Source organism: Pecten maximus, chromosome 11, assembly GCF_902652985.1.
Source record: "Pecten maximus chromosome 11, xPecMax1.1, whole genome shotgun sequence".
Classification (NCBI taxonomy): Eukaryota; Metazoa; Mollusca; class Bivalvia; order Pectinida; family Pectinidae; genus Pecten; species Pecten maximus.
The window spans coordinates 40,427,000-40,446,136 of NC_047025.1; the positions used below are offsets into that span (position 1 = coordinate 40,427,000).

Here is a 19,137-nt window from a genome sequence, read left to right on the forward strand (position 1 = left end):
TTAATCAGGCTGAAGGCGGAGAATGATGAAGTAAATGTTACAGATACTTTAGGTGTGTCAAGGATTGTCCAGGTTTGTCTAAGATCGTCCAGGTGTGTCTAGGATTGTCCAGGTTTGTCTAAGATCGCCCAGTTGTGTCTAAGATCGTCCAGGTGTGTCTAGGATTGTCCAGGTTTGTCTAAGATCGCCCAGTTGTGTCTAAGATTATCCAGTTGTCTAAGATCATCCAGGTGTGTCTAAGATCATCAAGGCACAACGTATGTCTAAAATTGTCCAGACGTGTCTAAAATCTTCCAGGCGTGTCTAACATCGTCAACGCGTGTCTAAGATTGTCCAGGCGTGTAGAAGACCGTCCTGGTGTCTAAGATCGCCCAGGTGTGTGTAAGATCGTTCATGTGTTTCTAAGATCGCTCAAGGGTGTCTAAGATAGCTCAGATGTGTCTAAGATCGTTCATTTGTGTCTAAGATCGTTCGGGTGTGTCTAAGATCGTTCAGGTTTGTCTAAGATTGTCCAGGCGTGTCTAGGATTGTCCAGGTGTGTCTAGGATTGTCCAGGTATATCTAAAATTATCCAGGTATGTCTAAGAATTTCAAGTGTGTCTAAGAGAGTCCAGTTGTGTCTTAGATTACCCAGGTGTGTCTAAGTGTGTCCAGGTATGTCCAAGATTGTCCAGGTGTGTCTAAGTTTGCCCAGGTATGTCCAAGATTGTCCAGGTGTGCCTAAGTTTGCCAAGGTATGTCCAAGATCGCCCAGGTGTGTCTTAGATCGTCCAGGTGTGTCTAAGGTTGTCCTAATCTGTATAGGACTTTGTGTTCTGTATGGTAAATATCAGAAAGGAAACGACAAAAACAACTTTACCATTGGTCGCTTCATAGGCATCCTGGTTCCGACTCCAGAATATAAAACTGTAATAAAAATATATATAATTGTCACAAACACATAATATACTACACGAATAAATACATACACAGCACTACAATATTTTATATTGATATATTACGACTGAAGTTGGTGAGGGACAGAATTTTGTCTGTAGAATCAGTCCCTATCCTTAGTTATAACTCAAGGCGTTAGGTACATATGGGATAGCATTGTATATCTGACGAACTCTTCACCTGTGTGACAATCACCTATCACCAATCAATACTTTGTCCCGTCAGTGTCGGTAATGATTTAGTAAACATGATAGCGTTGATACAAACTTACACAGGAAGCAGACGACGGCACTGTTTGTCTAACATTTGTTTGGGTTGTGAATGGATTGCAATAAAAAAAACTCTCCATTGTTCATAATAAAATATGAGGAGAATCCACTATGATAGAGTTCTGATCGGTAAGTACACATGGTTGGAGAAGTATATTCAATGGCGTAAAATAAAACAATTAAATCTCAACTGCTTTTCATATTTTTAATATCGATTTACCAATATCAACCGAACAGATTTTGAGGTTTTGGTTATTATATTTACTTGCTGTGGCGCTTCATTTGTTTTCTATTGATGAGTCTAACAATGATGCTTATTTAAGGAATGTATTTGTTAAACATCTGTAATTATAACCTCGGTGTTTACCTGTATTGTATTAATTAAACATCTGTAATTATAACCTCGGTGTTTACCTGTATTGTATTAAACATCTGTAATTATAACCTCGGTATTTACCTGTATTGTATTAAACATCTGTAATTATAACCTCGGTGTTTACCTGTATTAATTAAACATCTGTAATTATAACCTCGGTGTTTACCTGTATTAATTAAAAATCTGTAATTATAACCTCGGTGTTTACCTGTATTGTATTAATTAAACATCTGTAATTATAACCTCGGTGTTTACCTGTATTTGTTAAACATCTGTAATTATAACCTCGGTGTTTACCTGTATTGTATTAATTAAACATCTGTAATTATAACCTCGGTGTTTACCTGTATTTGTTAAACATCTGTAATTATAACCTCGGTGTTTACCTGTATTTGTTAAACATCTGTAATTATAACCTCGGTGTTTACCTGTATTTGTTACATCTGTAATTATAACCTCGGTGTTTACCTGTATTTGTTAAACATCTGTAATTATAACCTCGGTGTTTACCTGTATTAATTTAACATCTGTAATTATAACCTCGGTGTTTACCTGTATTTGTTAAACATCTGTAATTATAACCTCGGTGTTTACCCGTATTAATTAAACATATGTAATTATAACCCTCGGTGTTTACCTGTATTTGTTAAACATCTGTAATTATAACCTCGGTGTTTACCTGTATTAATTTAACATCTGTAATTATAACTTCGGTGTTTACCTGTATTAATTAAACATCTGTAATTATAACCTCGGTGTTTACCTGTATTGTATTAATTTAACATCTGTAATTATAACCTCGGTGTTTACCTGTATTAATTAAACATCTGTAATTATAACTTCGGTGTTTACCTGTATTGTATTAATTTAACATCTGTAATTATAACCTCGGTGTTTACCTGTATTTGTTAAACATCTGTAATCATAACCTCGGTGTTTACCTGTATTTGTTAAACATCTGTAATTATAACCTCGGTGTTTACCTGTATTTGTTAAACATCTGTAATTATAACTTCCGTGTTTACCTGTCTTTGTTAAACATCTGTAATTATAACTTCCGTGTTTACCAATATATCAACTGTACATGGCTAGTTATCATTACCTATTTTGGCCGTGCAATTAACTCACTACCCTGGTCGTGACCATTAACTACCCTTGTTGTTACCATTAACTACCCTGGCCGTGACCATGAACTACCCTGGCCAAGACCATTAACTACATTGGTCGTTACAATTAACTACCCTAGTCGTGACCATTAACTACCCTGGTCAAGACCATTAACTACCCTAGCCGTGACCATTAACTACCCTGGTCAAGACCATTAACTACATTGGTCGTGGCCATTAACTACCCTGGTCAAGACCATTAACTACCCTGGTCAAAACCATTAACTACGCTGACCATGACCATCAACTACCCTGGTCACGACCATTAACTACCCTGGTCAAGACCATTAACTTTCCCGGTCAAGACCAGTAACTACCCTGACCATGACCATTAACTACCCTGGTTAGCACCATTAACTACCCTGGTCGTGACCATTAACTACCCTGGTCTGCACCATTAACTACCCTGGTCAGCACCATTAACTACCCTGGTCAGCACCATTAACTACCCTGGTCAGCACCATTAACTACCCTGGTCAAGACCATTAACTACCCTGGTCAAGACCATTAACTTTCCCGGTCAAGACCAGTAACTACCCTAGTCGTGACCATTAACTACCCTGGTCAGCACCATTAACTACCCTGGTCAGCACCATTAACTACCCTGGTCAAGACCATTAACTTTCCCGGTCAAGACCATTAACTACCCTGGTCGTGACCATTAACTACCCTGGTCAGCACTATTAACTACCCTGATCGTGACCATTAACTACCCTAGTCGTGACCATTAACTACCCTGGTCAGCACCATTAACTACCCTGGTCAGCACCATTAAATACCCTGGTCATGACCATTAACTACCCTGGCCGTGACCATTAACTACCCTGGTCAGCACCATTAACTACCCTGGTCATGACCATTAACAACCCTGGTCAGCACCATTAGCTACCCTGGTCAGCACCATTAACTACCCTAGTCAGGACCATTAACTACACTAGTCATGACCATTAACTACCCTGGTCAGCACCATTAACTACCCTGGTCGGGACCATTAACTATCTGGTAATGACCATTAACTATCTGGTAATGACCATTAACTACCCTGATCGTGACCATTAACTACCCTGGTCAGCACCATTAACTACCCTGGTCAGCACCATTAACTACCCTAGTCAGGACCATTGACTACCCTGGTCATGACCATTAACTACCCTGGTCATGACCATTAACTACCCTGGTCAGCACCATTAACTACCCTGGTCAGCACCATTAACTACCCTGGTCAGCACCATTAACTACCCTGGTCATGACCATTAACTACCCTGGTCAAGACCATTAACTACCCTGGTCATGACCATTAACTACCCTGGTCAGCACCATTAACTACCCTGGTCAGCACCATTAACTACCCTGGTCGGGACCATTAACTACACTAGTCATGACCATTAACTACCCTGGTCATGACCATTAACTACCCTGGTCAGCACCATTAACTACCCTGGTCAGCACCATTAACTACCCTGGTCAGCACCATTAACTACCCTGGTCAAGACCATTAACTACCGTGGTCATGACCATTAACTACCCTGGTCAGCACCATTAACTACCCTGGTCGTGACCATTAACTACCCTGGTCATGACCATTAACTACCCTGGTCAAGACCATTAACTACCCTGGTCATGACCATTAACTACCCTGGTCAGCACCATTAACTACCCTGGTCAGCACCATTAACTACCCTGGTCGGGACCATTAACTACACTAGTCATGACCATTAACTACCCTGGTCGTGACCATTAACTACCCTGGTCAGCACCATTAACTACCCTGGTCAGCACCATTAACTACCCTGGTCAAGACCATTAACTACCCTGGTCATGACCATTAACTACCCTGGTCAGCACCATTAACTACCCTGGTCAGCACCATTAACTACCCTAGTCAGGACCATTAACTACCCTAGTCAGGACCATTGACTACCCTGGTCATGACCATTGACTACCCTGGTCAGCACCATTAACTACCCTGGTCAGCACCATTAACTACCCTGGTCAGCACCATTAACTACCCTGGTCAAGACCATTAACTACCCTGGTCATGACCATTAACTACCCTGGTCAGCGCCATTAACTACCCTGGTCAGTACCATTAACTACCCTGGTCGGGACCATTAACTACACTAGTCATGACCATTAACTACCCTGGTCATGACCATTAACTACCCTAGTCGTGACCATTAACTACCCTGGTCGTGACCATTAACTACCCTGGTCAGCACCATTAACTACCCTGGTCAGCACCATTAACTACCCTGGTCATGACCATTAACTACCCTGGTCAAGACCATTAACTACCCTGGTCATGACCATTAACTACCCTGGTCAGCACCATTAACTACCCTGGTCAGCACCATTAACTACCCTGGTCAGCACCATTAACTACCCTGGTCAAGACCATTAACTACCCTGGTCATGACCATTAACTACCCTGGTCAAGACCATTAACTACCCTGGTCAGCACCATTAACTACCCTAGTCAGGACCATTAACTACACTAGTCATGACCATTAACTACCCTGGTCAGCACCATTAACTACCCTGGTCAGCACCATTAACTACCCTGGTCAGCACCATTAACTACCCTGGTCAGCACCATTAACTACCCTGGTCGTGACCATTAACTACCCTGGTCAAGACCATTAACTACCCTGGTCGTGACCATTAACTACCCTGGTCAGCACCATTAACTACCCTAGTCATGACCATTAACTACCCTGGTCAGCACCATTAACTACCCTGGTCAGCACCATTAACTACCCTGGTCAGCACCATTAACTACCCTGGTCATGACCATTAACTACCCTGGTCGGGACATTAACTATCTGGTAATGACCATTAACTACCCTGGTCATGACCATTAACTACCCTGGTCAGCACCATTAACTACCCTGGTCGTGACCATTAACTATCTGGTAATGACCATTAGCTACCCAGGTTGCACAGGTCGTGAGCTTGGAACATTTTTTTCTATCAATATTATAAGATTACTAATTAACTTTCTTCTGCCGGTAAGAGGACAGTTAAGTTGTCTACAATGTCGATATATGCAGCACAGCTTGCGATTAACCAAGTGTATTGAACCTCCAAGACCCAGGAGGGAAGTTAAAACTTCTCCAGGAGAAAAAAAAATTTGTGTATTGATTTAAGCAGTAGGTTGAACAAACTCTTTCAGGATAACAATATGTTTTGTTCGGGGATTCAAAGTCGCGGAGAATATAGAATCACAAATGAGACTGCACTGATTCAAACAAGAGACCTTCCTGCTATAGATTTATCCTATGTTAATGTGTCTAGTCCCTGCATGTTAGGATTCAATGAAACACCACTTGATCAACGTAATGAAAGAGAAAATCTGTTACCGTATGTAAAAAAAATCCAATCATTGGTCATGGACATTGTAATGTATCAACTGGCGCACGGCGCCCTGAAGAGGGCGCGGAGTAGCACGTGTACTGTGTGTGATTAAACATTTATACAGTGTGTTAGGTTCTTTGTGGTTTATGTAACTTGTGTACAAACTTGTTACTTGGAAACAATTGAAAAGTCTGACTCTGTGGTTTAATGGAGTCTTGGTGCGTGGTTTTACCGGCCTTGACACATTAAGTAGAGCCAGCCTCTTGTTTTACCATCTCACCCTTTCACAGGCCAGGGTTGACCACAATTAACACGTGTTTAACAAGGCAGGGTTGACCACAGTCAATATGTGTTTTACAGGCCAGGGTTGACCACAATCAACATGTGTTTTACAGGCCAGGGTTGACCACAATCAACACGTGTTTTACAAGGCAGAGTTGACCAATATCAACAAATGTTTTACAACCCAGAGATGACCACAGTCAATATGTGTTTAACAAGGCAGGGTTGACCACAATCAACAAAATGTTTTACGACCGTGAATTGACCACAATCAACACGTGTTTAACAAGCCAGAGTTGACCACAATCAACACGTGTTTAACAACCCAGAGTTGACCACAATCAACAAATGTTTAAAGACCCAGAGTTGACCAATATCAACATTTGTTAACAAGCCAGAATTGACCACAATAAACAAATGTTTTACGACCCAGAATTGACCACAATAAACAAATGTTTTACGACCCAGAATTGACCAATATCAACATTTGTTAACAAGGCAGAGTTGACCACAATCAACATGTGTTTAACAAGGCAGAGTTGACCACAATCAACACGTGTTTTACAAGTTAGGGTTTGCCACGACCCTGATGTGTTTCACAGGTATAGACGTGTGTTTTATAAGCCTCAGTAAAGATGTATGAGTACCAGCGTGAAGCCATGGATCAGACCTTGAGGAGGAGATCTAGCAGACTAGACCCTATCAACATGTTCATCATAACTATGTTTCTCTTTCGTCCCTGTGGATGTTATAGATAATTCATTGGCCAAGCTTCTTCTGTTGGTACCATCAATTCCAAACTAAAATTTGACGCTCTCGTGCTGTGTTTCTCCTTATTTAGGGAAAGTACATTTGTCTTAGCGTTCGTTCTTTACATACTGGCAATAAAGTAGTTTGATGTAGTGTTGGTATTTGATATGGGAATTGGGAGTTAGTTCCACTGTAGATATTGAAACATAGAGTCTTCAATGTTCAGAGAATATCTCTACTGGACGAGGACATGTTTATTGCTGTCAGAAATAACTATCATATCATTGTGACGTCAAACATTTCTGTGATGTCAGAAATAACTATTATATCAATGTGATGTCAAACATTTCTGTGATGTCAGAAATAACTATCATATCATTGTGATGTCAAACATTTCTGTGATGTCAGACATAACTATCATATCAATGTGACGTCAAACATTTCTGTGATGTCAGACATGACGTCAGACTTTCATTTCTGCATACAATTGCCGTTCTGTATTGATTGCAACAGAATAGAACAGATATAAACGGCCATCTTCAGCTAGACAGGCAAAAAGAATTTTATTGAAAATCTATACATTAACGTCCTAAACTAGGGTAAAGATGACGTATCTCTGAAACACTGCACGGAAACAGCATGTTCTACTTGTAAACGTGACCAGAGAATGCCATCTTTGAAATCATGTGAATAATCCCCGGGGTTATCCCTGGACAGGAAAAGCAGGCTTCCCTCGTCACGGAGATAAGCCACTGACTCAGTCTATTGAGTGATTGACAGGCCTCTATACATGTTAGCCGTGTACACTAGGGACCTAATGGATTTCTCTACTGTATCGATAATCTCCAACAAAGATTTTACCAATCTTTCCACTATTTGCCCATTTTCATAAAAGGATCATAACCTGTTTTTTTTATACATTTTCAATCCGTAATGAAGTGCTTTTGTAATATAGTCACTTTATTTTTGTACCTTTAAAAGCAAGAGCGTAATCTAACAGGAGATAATTTGTGAGGGTTTTATGATTTAGAACGACATTTTTCTTGTTTTTTTTTGTTTTGTTTTTGTTTTTATTTCGCGTGACTATTACTAAATGGATTAGAGGAAGATAATGATATATGCTGTGACATAATGTCGGCATATGTCCTATAAATTTTATTGTGAACTAAACAAAATGGGAGCTTAATTTATATATTTGATTCATTTCATTGACTGAGGTTTATAGTGATATGTAATATTAAATTTGGACAACTGTAGGTCAGATAAACCCCGAACACTTTGACCCCTAATCTGATCAACTCCCTACTGCGCTTCCTCACTGTACGTTCTTGTCTAGATGACTATGAACGGTATCTGTCATAAAGTATTGCTTAGAAACGGATTTGAATGTCACTAAGGAGGAGAACTGCAACAAAGGCAGTTCAGGGTCAAAAATGGAGTAAGATATTCATATGTTAAAAATGAAGCACATTACATTCATTGTTCTGATCCTCTATCATTGGTTTCTGATCGATTTTACTCATTACCGTTTTAAGAAAATGTCTTATTAAGAATATACAAACCAATAAAATCAAAATTTACTTATGCACTACACTTACGCCTATCACTAACTTCTATTGACGACATCTTGTCACTTGTACCGTACCTGTTGGTGATATTTGTACCGTACCTGTTGGTGATATTTGTACCGTACCTGTTGGTGATATTTGTACCGTACCTGTTGGTGGTATTTGTACCGTACCTGTTGCTGGTATTTGTACCGTACCTGTTGGTGATATTTGTACCGTACCTGTTGTTGTATTTGTACCATACCTGTTGGTGGTATTTGTACAGTACCTGTTGGTGGTATTTGTACCTACCTGTAAGTGTATTTGTGCCATACCTGTTGGTGGTATTTGTACCATACCTGTTGGTGGTATGTGTACCATACCTGTTATTGGTATTTGTACCGTACCTGTTAGTGGTATTTGTACCGTACCTGTTGGTGGTATTTTTACCGTACCTGTTGGTGGTATTTGTACCGTACCTGTAGATGGTATTTGTACCGTACCTGTTGGTGATATTTGTACCGTACCTGTTGGTGGTATTTGTACCGTACCTGTTGGTGGTATTTGTACCGTACCTGTTAGTGGTATTTGTACCGTACCTGTTGTGGTATTTGTACAGTACCTGTTAGTGGTATTTGTACCGTACCTGTTGTGGTATTTGTACAGTACCTTATGGTGGTATTTGTACCGTACCTGTTGTGGTATTAGTACCGTACCTGTTGGGGTATTTATACTGTACCTGTTGGTTGTATTTGTACCTACCTGTATGATGATATTTGTACCGTACCTGTTGGTGGTATTTGTACCGTACCTGTTGTGGTATTTGTACCGTACCTGTTGGTGGTATTTGTACCGTACCTGTTAGTGGTATTTGTACCGTACCTGTTGTGGTATTTGTACAGTACCTGTTAGTGGTATTTGTACCGTACCTGTTGTGGTATTTGTACAGTACCTTATGGTGGTATTTGTACCGTACCTGTTGTGGTATTTGTACCGTACCTGTTGTGGTATTTGTACCGTACCTGTTGGGGTATTTATACTGTACCTGTTGGTTGTATTTGTACCTACCTGTAAGTGTATTTGTACCATACCTGTTAGTGGTATTTGTACCGTACCTGTTGGTGGTATGTGTACCATACCTGTTAGTGGTATTTGTACCATACCTGTTGGTGGTATTTGTACCATACCTGTTAGTGGTATTTGTACCATACCTGTTGGTGGTATTTGTACCATACCTGTTGGTGGTATTTGTACCATACCTGTTAGTGGTATTTGTACCATACCTGTTAGTGGTATTTGTACCATACCTGTTAGTGGTATTTGTACCATACCTGTTAGTGGTATTTGTACCATACCTGTTAGTGGTATTTGTACCATACCTGTTAGTGGTATTTGTACCGTACCTGTTGTGGTATTTGTACAGTACCTGATGGTGGTATTTGTACCGTACCTGTTGTGGTATTTGTACCGTACCTGTTGTGGTATTTGTACCGTACCTGTTGTGGTATTTGTACCGTACCTGTTGTGGTATTTGTACAGTACCTGATGGTGGTATTTGTACCGTACCTGTTGTGGTATTTGTACCGTACCTGTTGTGGTATTTGTACCGTACCTGTTGTGGTATTTGTACCGTACCTGTTGTGGTATTTGTACCGTACCTGTTGGTGGTATTTGTACCGTACCTGTTGGTGGTATGTGTACCGTACCTGTTGTGGTATTTGTACCATACCTGTTAGTGGTATTTATACTGTACCTGTAGGTGTACTTGTGACGTACCTGTTTCTCCGTTTGTGACAGAAGCTGATGATGAAGACAAGGCCTATGATGATGAGGACTGCAGTGGCTGATCCGAAGGTGATGGCGAGGAATCGCTCGTCTGACTCATTCAGACCATTGTTCCGGGCGGCCGCTGTATGGGTGTAAAACGTTACATCACATTACTGCTGGCCATTAAAATCCGCTAGAATTAAACTGGTCAAAATATCAATATACAAATTTCGAAAGGCAATTCTCCAAACCAACGTTACGTGACAGTCCTTAAATCCACATCATTGAACAGTAATTACCCTTTTATTTTTTAACTGAGCATTTAATTACAAAATTGATTGATTCATAACTAACATCATAAACTGATAATGGAATCTTTGATGTTCGAATAATGAAATATTTATGTCATTAAATTTTACTGGGAAAATTATTTCGGCATAATGAATGAAACAGATATATTTTTAGGATGACTGAAACACAGATGAAATCTCGCTGCCTCATTGAAACGTGTACATCATTGAAATATGACCTTTTCTATTGATTATTGGGGACGAGATAGCCAAACTCAATGGAGCTCTCGAAGATTGGAGATAAATAAGGGTACTCGTGACCCACTCCAAATGTTACCATGGATGTTGAAATATAGCAGAAAGCAGAATAGTCTTTCATTGAAAAAAAAATCAATTTTTTTTTTTTTTTTTTTTTAATATTTTGAGAAAAGAAAGAGAGAAAATACGAGCAGGAAATATCGACGGCAGACTATCCCCGGAGAGGGAAATATACTGTTTTGGTGAAAAATTAATTACAAACCGATATTTGTATATCAGAGTGATATCAATGGAAGGATCTTAAATACTGACAATTAACTCAGAAAATAATTATCCTGTCATCTAAACGTGATCAGGGGAAGTGTTTCTGACAAGGCTGTCACCACCAGACCTAAGTGAGTCCGAGGGCGGTACAATACTGTTGTGTATTCCTTAGTTACCGCTCAATTACAATGATCCATTTCACTCATTAGTGACGTGCGGCCAGGGAGGAAACCTTACCTGGAGCCTCATCGGCACTGATTATAACACACCTGATCGCTCAACTATCTATCATTTTATTTGTGATTGAGAAATGAATCGTTTCATCTATAAAGTTTATCCAATCACTGTACAGAATAATGATGGATATGGAGCAGAGAAAAATGATAATTACTCAAGCTATGGAGTCTAATATCGACATGAATGACATAGCCAGGAAATGAATACTGGCCTGAAGCCCAGTCCAATTTGTTTTAGGAAGTTAATCTAGGTAATTGGTGGTCCATTGTCACCATGTCTCTGAACACGTGGACACCAAGATATGAAGCGTATACTGAGGTGTAGTATCGGTTATTTCAGACCTCGGGAGACGTGGGTATCTGGTGTACGGGGTGCAGGATGGGGAGGGGGGGGGAGGGGGAGGGGGGGGGGGGGGGGGGGGGGGGTGACGTGGGTATCTGGTGTACGGGGTGCAGGATGGGGAGGGGGGAGGGTGAGGGGGAGGGGGGGTGACGTGGGTATCTGGTGTACGGGGTGCAGGATGGGGATGGGGAGGGGGAGGGGGGGGGGTGTGACGTGGGTATCTGGTGTACGGGGTGCAGGATGGGGAGGGGGTTCTCTTGGTGTTTCTGTCATCACAATATACCGCTTTAGTGTTAGTAATTGGTTGATAGGGACTCTGACACATGTGGACAGTGTTTATCAAGTCTTTAGACTGATATAAAAGATACTACCAAATCTAAAACTGTTTTAATCTCTTTTGAAAAGACGACAATAAAACCTCGATGAAAATTATAATCAGATCTGTACAGTATCGAGTTCTTAAACATGGACTTAGATATTGACAACGGAAGCACCTGGCTAACTAGCTTTAAACATGTTCAGGGTGAGATAGTCATTGTTACCATACATGTCGGTCACAATGTAGATAATAGGTTAGCGGTCAGTAAAGCATAGCCTACACGTGTTGTGTCCTATATCCCAGGTTGACGAGATAATAATATGGATGGACAAGATCAACAACAATCATTGATTTCTGAATCTAAAATAAAAGGGCTGGTTTAGATGTCTTAACTGTTCTAAGTTGTTCGATAAAAATTCAGTCATGTAAGAAAACAAAAAATGGGTGACGCTTTGCGATATTAGACACGCAAAATGTTTGTTGGAAGATCTTGTCACCAAAATTAAAAATAAATTATGTCATGAGAAATCCAATGCTCATCCCAATTCCGTCATTATATTTCATTTTCGCATTAGTGGGGCTTATCACAAAATATGATCCGGAATAGTTCAAGTCTTCCGTGGGGAAGAAAAAAATCGTACCAAGAAGAGATACTGATATGGTACAGAGTGGAAAAGTCAAATGTTATTATAGCTGAAACATTTATGAGGACTAGCTGTTCAATATAAATCAAGAGGTCCGTAGAATTGTTCCAAATCCATGCTCCATTGATTCAATTCTTGGGATACGGTGTGGCAATACGACCGTAACGTAGGGGAGGAGATAAAGTGGAATAACAATATTACATTGTTTATAAGGATTCTCGTGTAGTTTAATCCGATATAGAGACTGGTTAGTGATATTCTAACAAGTCATGAAAAACACATTGATGTTTTGCTTTCACTTTGATTATCAAGCTATCAATAATTTATATAAGTAGGGGAGTCACTTGCTATCATGTCATCTGTCATATATTAACATTGTATGGTTCAGTGATAGTGGTACGATAGTAGTGTATATGTATTACCTATAACTATATCATTAGGTTATAAGTTTTAAATTAATTACTATGTGGCTATGTATGTTTGTAGGTAGGGGAGTCCCAGTTACTTACATTGTGCTACACATGTCATCCTCGATTTATTATTATTCTCCGTGATAATTTTTACAAAACAAACATTATTAAGATGGTTATTCATGTGTTAAATGGTGACAGAATGGATTTCGGTAGGTAGGGGATTCCCAACCCTAAGAAAACTGTCTGTGCCACATTACTTGGTCAGAATATGTCCTTTGTAGTCGGTTTATGTACCCGCTCATTTAAGGACATTCTCTTAAATAATGTTGTTTATGAGGCCATTGTTTTAATTGAATGCTCATTAATTTATGCATATACATGTTCTAATTGCCTTTTACCTGAATTTACACCGACTTCTAATAAAGATGATCTGACTTTATTTTCCGTTCCGCATTTTGAAATAAAACGATATCTGACATGTATGATACTTAGAACAAATCGACAAAATCGGTGTTGAAAGGTTCCGTCTGCAATAATGCCTGAACCAATTAAAAAAAGTATATGAAAATGGAATAACATATCTGTACATATTCATGAAAGTATTTTTTTTCTACCTGGGAAACTGAAACGGAGTTTTAAACCCTTCATTGGTTTTTTTAACAATGTCAGAATACGAGACTTAATTCAATGACAAATTCGATTATAAAAGAAAATATATCAATTGTATTATTTATATAATATACGGGCATAAATATACAGGTAGGTACATATATATATTGGAGATACCAACTTTTATCTTCACCGGCTTTCTTAACGACTCCGTTTTTAGATGATCAAGGCAAGATATCCGTATGTAGAATATAAAACTCAGTCAGGAGACACAATGTACCCGTATGTAGAATATGACACCCAATCATATGGACCAGTATCTAGGGTAGATGGACCAGTATCTAAGGAAGATGGACCAGTATCTAAGGTAGATGGGCCTGTATCTAAGGTAGATGGACCAGTATCTAAGGTAGATGGGCCTGTATCTAAGGAAGATGGACCAGTATCTAAGGTAGATGGACCAGTATCTAAGGTAGATGGACCTGTATCTAAGGTAGATGGACCAGTATCTAAGGTAGATGGACATGTATCTAAGGTAGATGGACCAGTATCTAAGGTAGATGGACCAGTATCTAAGGTAGATGGACATGTATCTAAGGTAGATGGACATGTATCTAAGGTAGATAGACATGTATCTAAGGTAGATGGACCTGTATCTAAGGTAGATGGACCAGTATCTAGGGTAGATGGACCAGTATCTAAGGTAGATGGGCCTGTATCTAAGGTAGATGGACCAGTATCTAAGGTAGATGGACATGTATCTAAGGTAGATGGACCAGTATCTAAGGTAGATGGACCAGTATCTAAGGTAGATGGACCAGTATCTAAGGTAGATGGACCTGTATCTAAGGTAGATGGACCAGTATCTAAGGTAGATGGACATGTATCGTGGATAGTTGGACCAGTATCTAAGGTAGATGGACCTCTATCTAAGGTAGATGGGCCTGTATCTAAGGTAGATGGACATGTATCTAAGGTAGATGGACCAGTATCTAAGGTAGATGGGCCTGTATCTAAGGTAGATGGACCAGTATCTAAGGTAGATGGACCTGTATCTAAGGTAGATGGGCCTGTATCTAAGGTAGATGGACCAGTATCTAAGGTAGATGGACCTGTATCTAAGGTAGATGGGCCTGTATCTAAGGTAGATGGACCAGTATCTAAGGTAGATGGACCTGTATCTAAGGTAGATGGACCAGTATCTAAGGTAGGTGGGCCAGTATCTAAGGTAGATGGACCAGTATCTAAGGTAGATGGACATGTATCGTGGATAGTTGGACCAGTATCTAAGGTAGATGGACCAGTATCTAAGGTAGATGGACTTGTATCTAAGGTAGATGGACCAGTATCTAAGGTAGATGGACCAGTATCTAAGGTAGATGGACATGTATCTAAGGTAGATGGGCCAGTATCTAAGGTAGATGGACCAGTATCTAAGGTAGATGGACCAGTATCTAAGGTAGATGGACCAGTATCTAAGGTAGATGGGCCTGTATCTAAGGTAGATGGACCAATATCTAAGGTAGATGGACCAGTATCTAAGGTAGATGGGCCAGTATCTAAGGTAGATGGACATGTATCTAAGGTAGATGGACCTGTATCGTGGATAGTTGGACCAGTATCTAAGGTAGATGGACCAGTATCTAAGGTAGATGGGCCTGTATCTAAGGTAGATGGACCAGTATCTAAGGTAGATGGACCTCTATCTAAGGTAGATGGACATGTATCGTGGATAGTTGGACCAGTATCTAAAGTAGATGGACTTGTATCTAAGGTAGATGGACATGTATCGTGGATAGTTGGACCAGTATCTAAGGTAGATGGACCAGTATCTAAGGTAGATGGACCAGTATCTAAGGTAGATGGACCTCTATCTAAGGTAGATGGACTTGTATCTAAGGTAGATGGACATGTATCGTGGATAGTTGGACCAGTATCTAAGGTAGATGGGCCTGTATCTAAGGTAGGTGGGCCAGTATCTAAGGTAGATGGGCCTGTATCTAAGGTAGATGGACCAGTATCTAAGGTAGATGGACATGTATCGTGGATAGTTGGACCAGTATCTAAGGTGGATGGACCTGTATCTAAGGTAGATGGACCTGTATCGTGGATAGTTGGACCAGTATCTAAGGTAGATGGACCAGTATCTAAGGTAGATGGGCCTGTATCTAAGGTAGATGGACATGTATCGTGGATAGTTGGACCAGTATCTAAGGTAGATGGACCTGTATCTAAGGTAGATGGACTTGTATCTAAGGTAGATGGACCTGTATCTAAGGTAGATGGACCAGTATCTAAGGTAGATGGACCAGTATCTAAGGTAGATGGACCAGTATCTAAGGTAGATGGACCTGTATCGTGGATAGTTGGACCAGTATCTAAGGTAGATGGACCAGTATCTAAGGTAGATGGACCTCTATCTAAGGTAGATGGACCAGTATCTAAGGTAGATGGACCAGTATCTAAGGTAGATGGACCAGTATCTAAGGTAGATGGACCAGTATCTAAGGTAGATGGACCTGTATCTAAGGTAGATGGACCTGTATCTAAGGTAGATGGACCAGTATCTAAGGTAGATGGACCAGTATCTAAGGTAGATGGACCAGTATCTAAGGTAGATGGACATGTATCGTGGATAGTTGGACCAGTATCTAAGGTAGATGGACCAGTATCTAAGGTAGATGGACCTGTATCTAAGGTAGATGGACCAGTATCTAAGGTAGATGGACCAGTATCTAAGGTAGATGGACCTGTATCTAAGGTAGATGGGCCTGTATCTAAGGTAGATGGACCTGTATCTAAGGTAGATGGACCAGTATCTAAGGTAGATGGACATGTATCTAAGGTAGATGGACCAGTATCTAAGGTAGATGGGCCTGTATCTAAGGTAGATGGACCAGTATCTAAGGTAGATGGACCAGTATCTAAGGTAGATGGACCTGTATCTAAGGTAGATGGACCAGTATCTAAGGTAGATGGACATGTATCTAAGGTAGATGGGCCTGTATCTAAGGTAGATGGACCTGTATCTAAGGTAGATGGACCTGTATCTAAGGTAGATGGACCAGTATCTAAGGTAGATGGACCTGTATCTAAGGTAGATGGACCAGTATCTAAGGTAGATGGACCAGTATCTAAGGTAGATGGACCAGTATCTAAGGTAGATGGACCAGTATCTAAGGTAGATGGACATGTATCGTGGATAGTTGGACCAGTAACTAAGGTAGATGGGCCATTATCTAAGGTAGATGGACCTCTATCTAAGGTAGATGGACATGTATCGTTGATAGTTGGACCTGTACACAAGACTATGATACAAGATCATCTTGAATCAATCACTGATAAAAGAGCTCATTAGGAGTTTGTATTGGAGCTCACCAAAGGAAGGCGATAGATTACTGAGGGTTATTAGAGAGTAAGGTATTACCATATTAAAAGTTGTGAGGTGATGATTTAACCCTAATCGCCAGTACGACTGACAAAGGGCTGTAACTACTGGAATTCCTCCATCAGCGTTATTACACAGCAGCTATACTAGTTGTACTGTAGTTTACGTACCGTGTTTACACTCAGCATCATTAGGACAACACACATACTCCGTTCTGTAGGTCGGATCTCGGCTGGGAAAATTGACAAACTCCGTTCTAAAAGAAAGAAATTCCAAATCAGATTAGTTGAATTACACGTATAATTATAGATAATGATATTTGTAGTTTGTGCGCTGTTGTGTTACCGATTGGTTTCCTGAATTATACGATATAATCTTACTTCTCTGTAATTGGAAAGTCATAAGATAATTAAGATTGTGTAATAATTCAACACTAACAAACCAGATGTATCGGCCATTATAACGGTATCAGGTTACCCTATTACACTCCATCACAAAAACACCTCGTACAAATGTACAATGTTGTAAGGCTTGGTTCGAGGTATACAAATGTACGATTGTGTTTATCACAATCATTTACGAAAAATGTTGTTTAAAATCATATACGAAATGTGTTATGCAAAATCATATATGAAGTATGTTATGCAAAATCATATATGAAGTGTGTTATACAAAATCATATACGAAGTATGTTTTACAAAATCCTATACGAAGTGTGTTATACAAAATTATATACGAAGTGTGGTATACAAAATCATATACGAAGTGTGTTATACAAAATTATATACGAGGTGTGTTATACAAAATTATATACGAAGTGTGTTATACAAAATTATATACAAAGTGTGTTATACAAAATTATATATGAAGTATGTTTTACAAAATCCTATACGAAGTTTGTTATACAAAATTATATACAAAGTGTGTTATACAAAATCATATACGAAGTATGTTTTACAAAATCCTATACGAAGTGTGTTATACAAAATTATATACGAAGTGTGTTATACAAAATTATATATGAAGTATGTTTTACAAAATCCTATACGAAGTGTGTTATACAAAATTATATACGAAGTGTGGTATACAAAATCATATACGAAGTGTGTTATACAAAATTATATACGAGGTGTGTTATACAAAATTATATACGAAGTGTGTTATACAAAATCATATACGAAGTATGTTTTACAAAATCCTATACGAAGTGTGTTATACAAAATTATATACGAGGTGTGTTATACAAAATTATATACGAAGTGTGTTATACAAAATTATATACAAAGTGTGTTATACAAAATTATATATGAAGTATGTTTTACAAAATCCTATACGAAGTTTGTTATACAAAATTGTATACGAAGTGTGTTATGCAAAATTATATACGAGGTGTGTTAAACAAAATTATATATGAGGTTTATGTTACAAAATCATCTACGAAGTATGTTATACAAAATCATTTACGAAATATGTTATACAAAATCATATACGAAGTATGTTATACCATATTATATATGAGGTTTATGTTACAAAATCATCTACGATGTATATGATGACGTTAAATGTACCGGCAGAACTAAACGTAAATGGTACACGAATCACATCTGTGGGAGATGATATGGGAGATTTATACAAGATTTAAACACGATACAGAAGATTCCTTCCACATTAAAATAGTCTTACCAGTGATGTTTTTCATTTGAAAATAAGATTTTATTTTCGGCAAGCCCTTCGCGCTATAAACAACTCCCACAAATTAATGCGGAACATGCTTCAAATTAAGCGTTCACAAGACTCCGTCTCAGCCAGCGTTTTACCGGGAGTTAGAGGTGTCTAAACACTCGGAAGGGAATTGAAGCAATAAAGAAGTTAGACATTACACATTCCTTGTGAGGATGAAGAAGATTCCGGTATATATTCCAGGTA

At 39.3% G+C, this 19,137-nt stretch overlaps 1 protein-coding gene across 2 annotated transcripts in view; it reads right to left on the bottom strand.

The window, feature by feature from the left end:
* The window catches only part of LOC117337642, a 108,467-nt gene that overhangs the window by 4,423 nt on the left and 84,907 nt on the right, over window positions 1-19,137 (bottom strand). For both annotated transcript variants that reach the window (XM_033898726.1, XM_033898727.1), the window contains 3 exons: window positions 17,382-17,467; window positions 10,457-10,589; window positions 860-906 (listed from right to left, as the gene is read on the bottom strand). In XM_033898726.1, coding sequence (XP_033754617.1) covers window positions 860-906; window positions 10,457-10,589; window positions 17,382-17,467 — 266 coding nt within the window. The remainder of the gene's footprint in view (window positions 1-859; window positions 907-10,456; window positions 10,590-17,381; window positions 17,468-19,137) is intronic.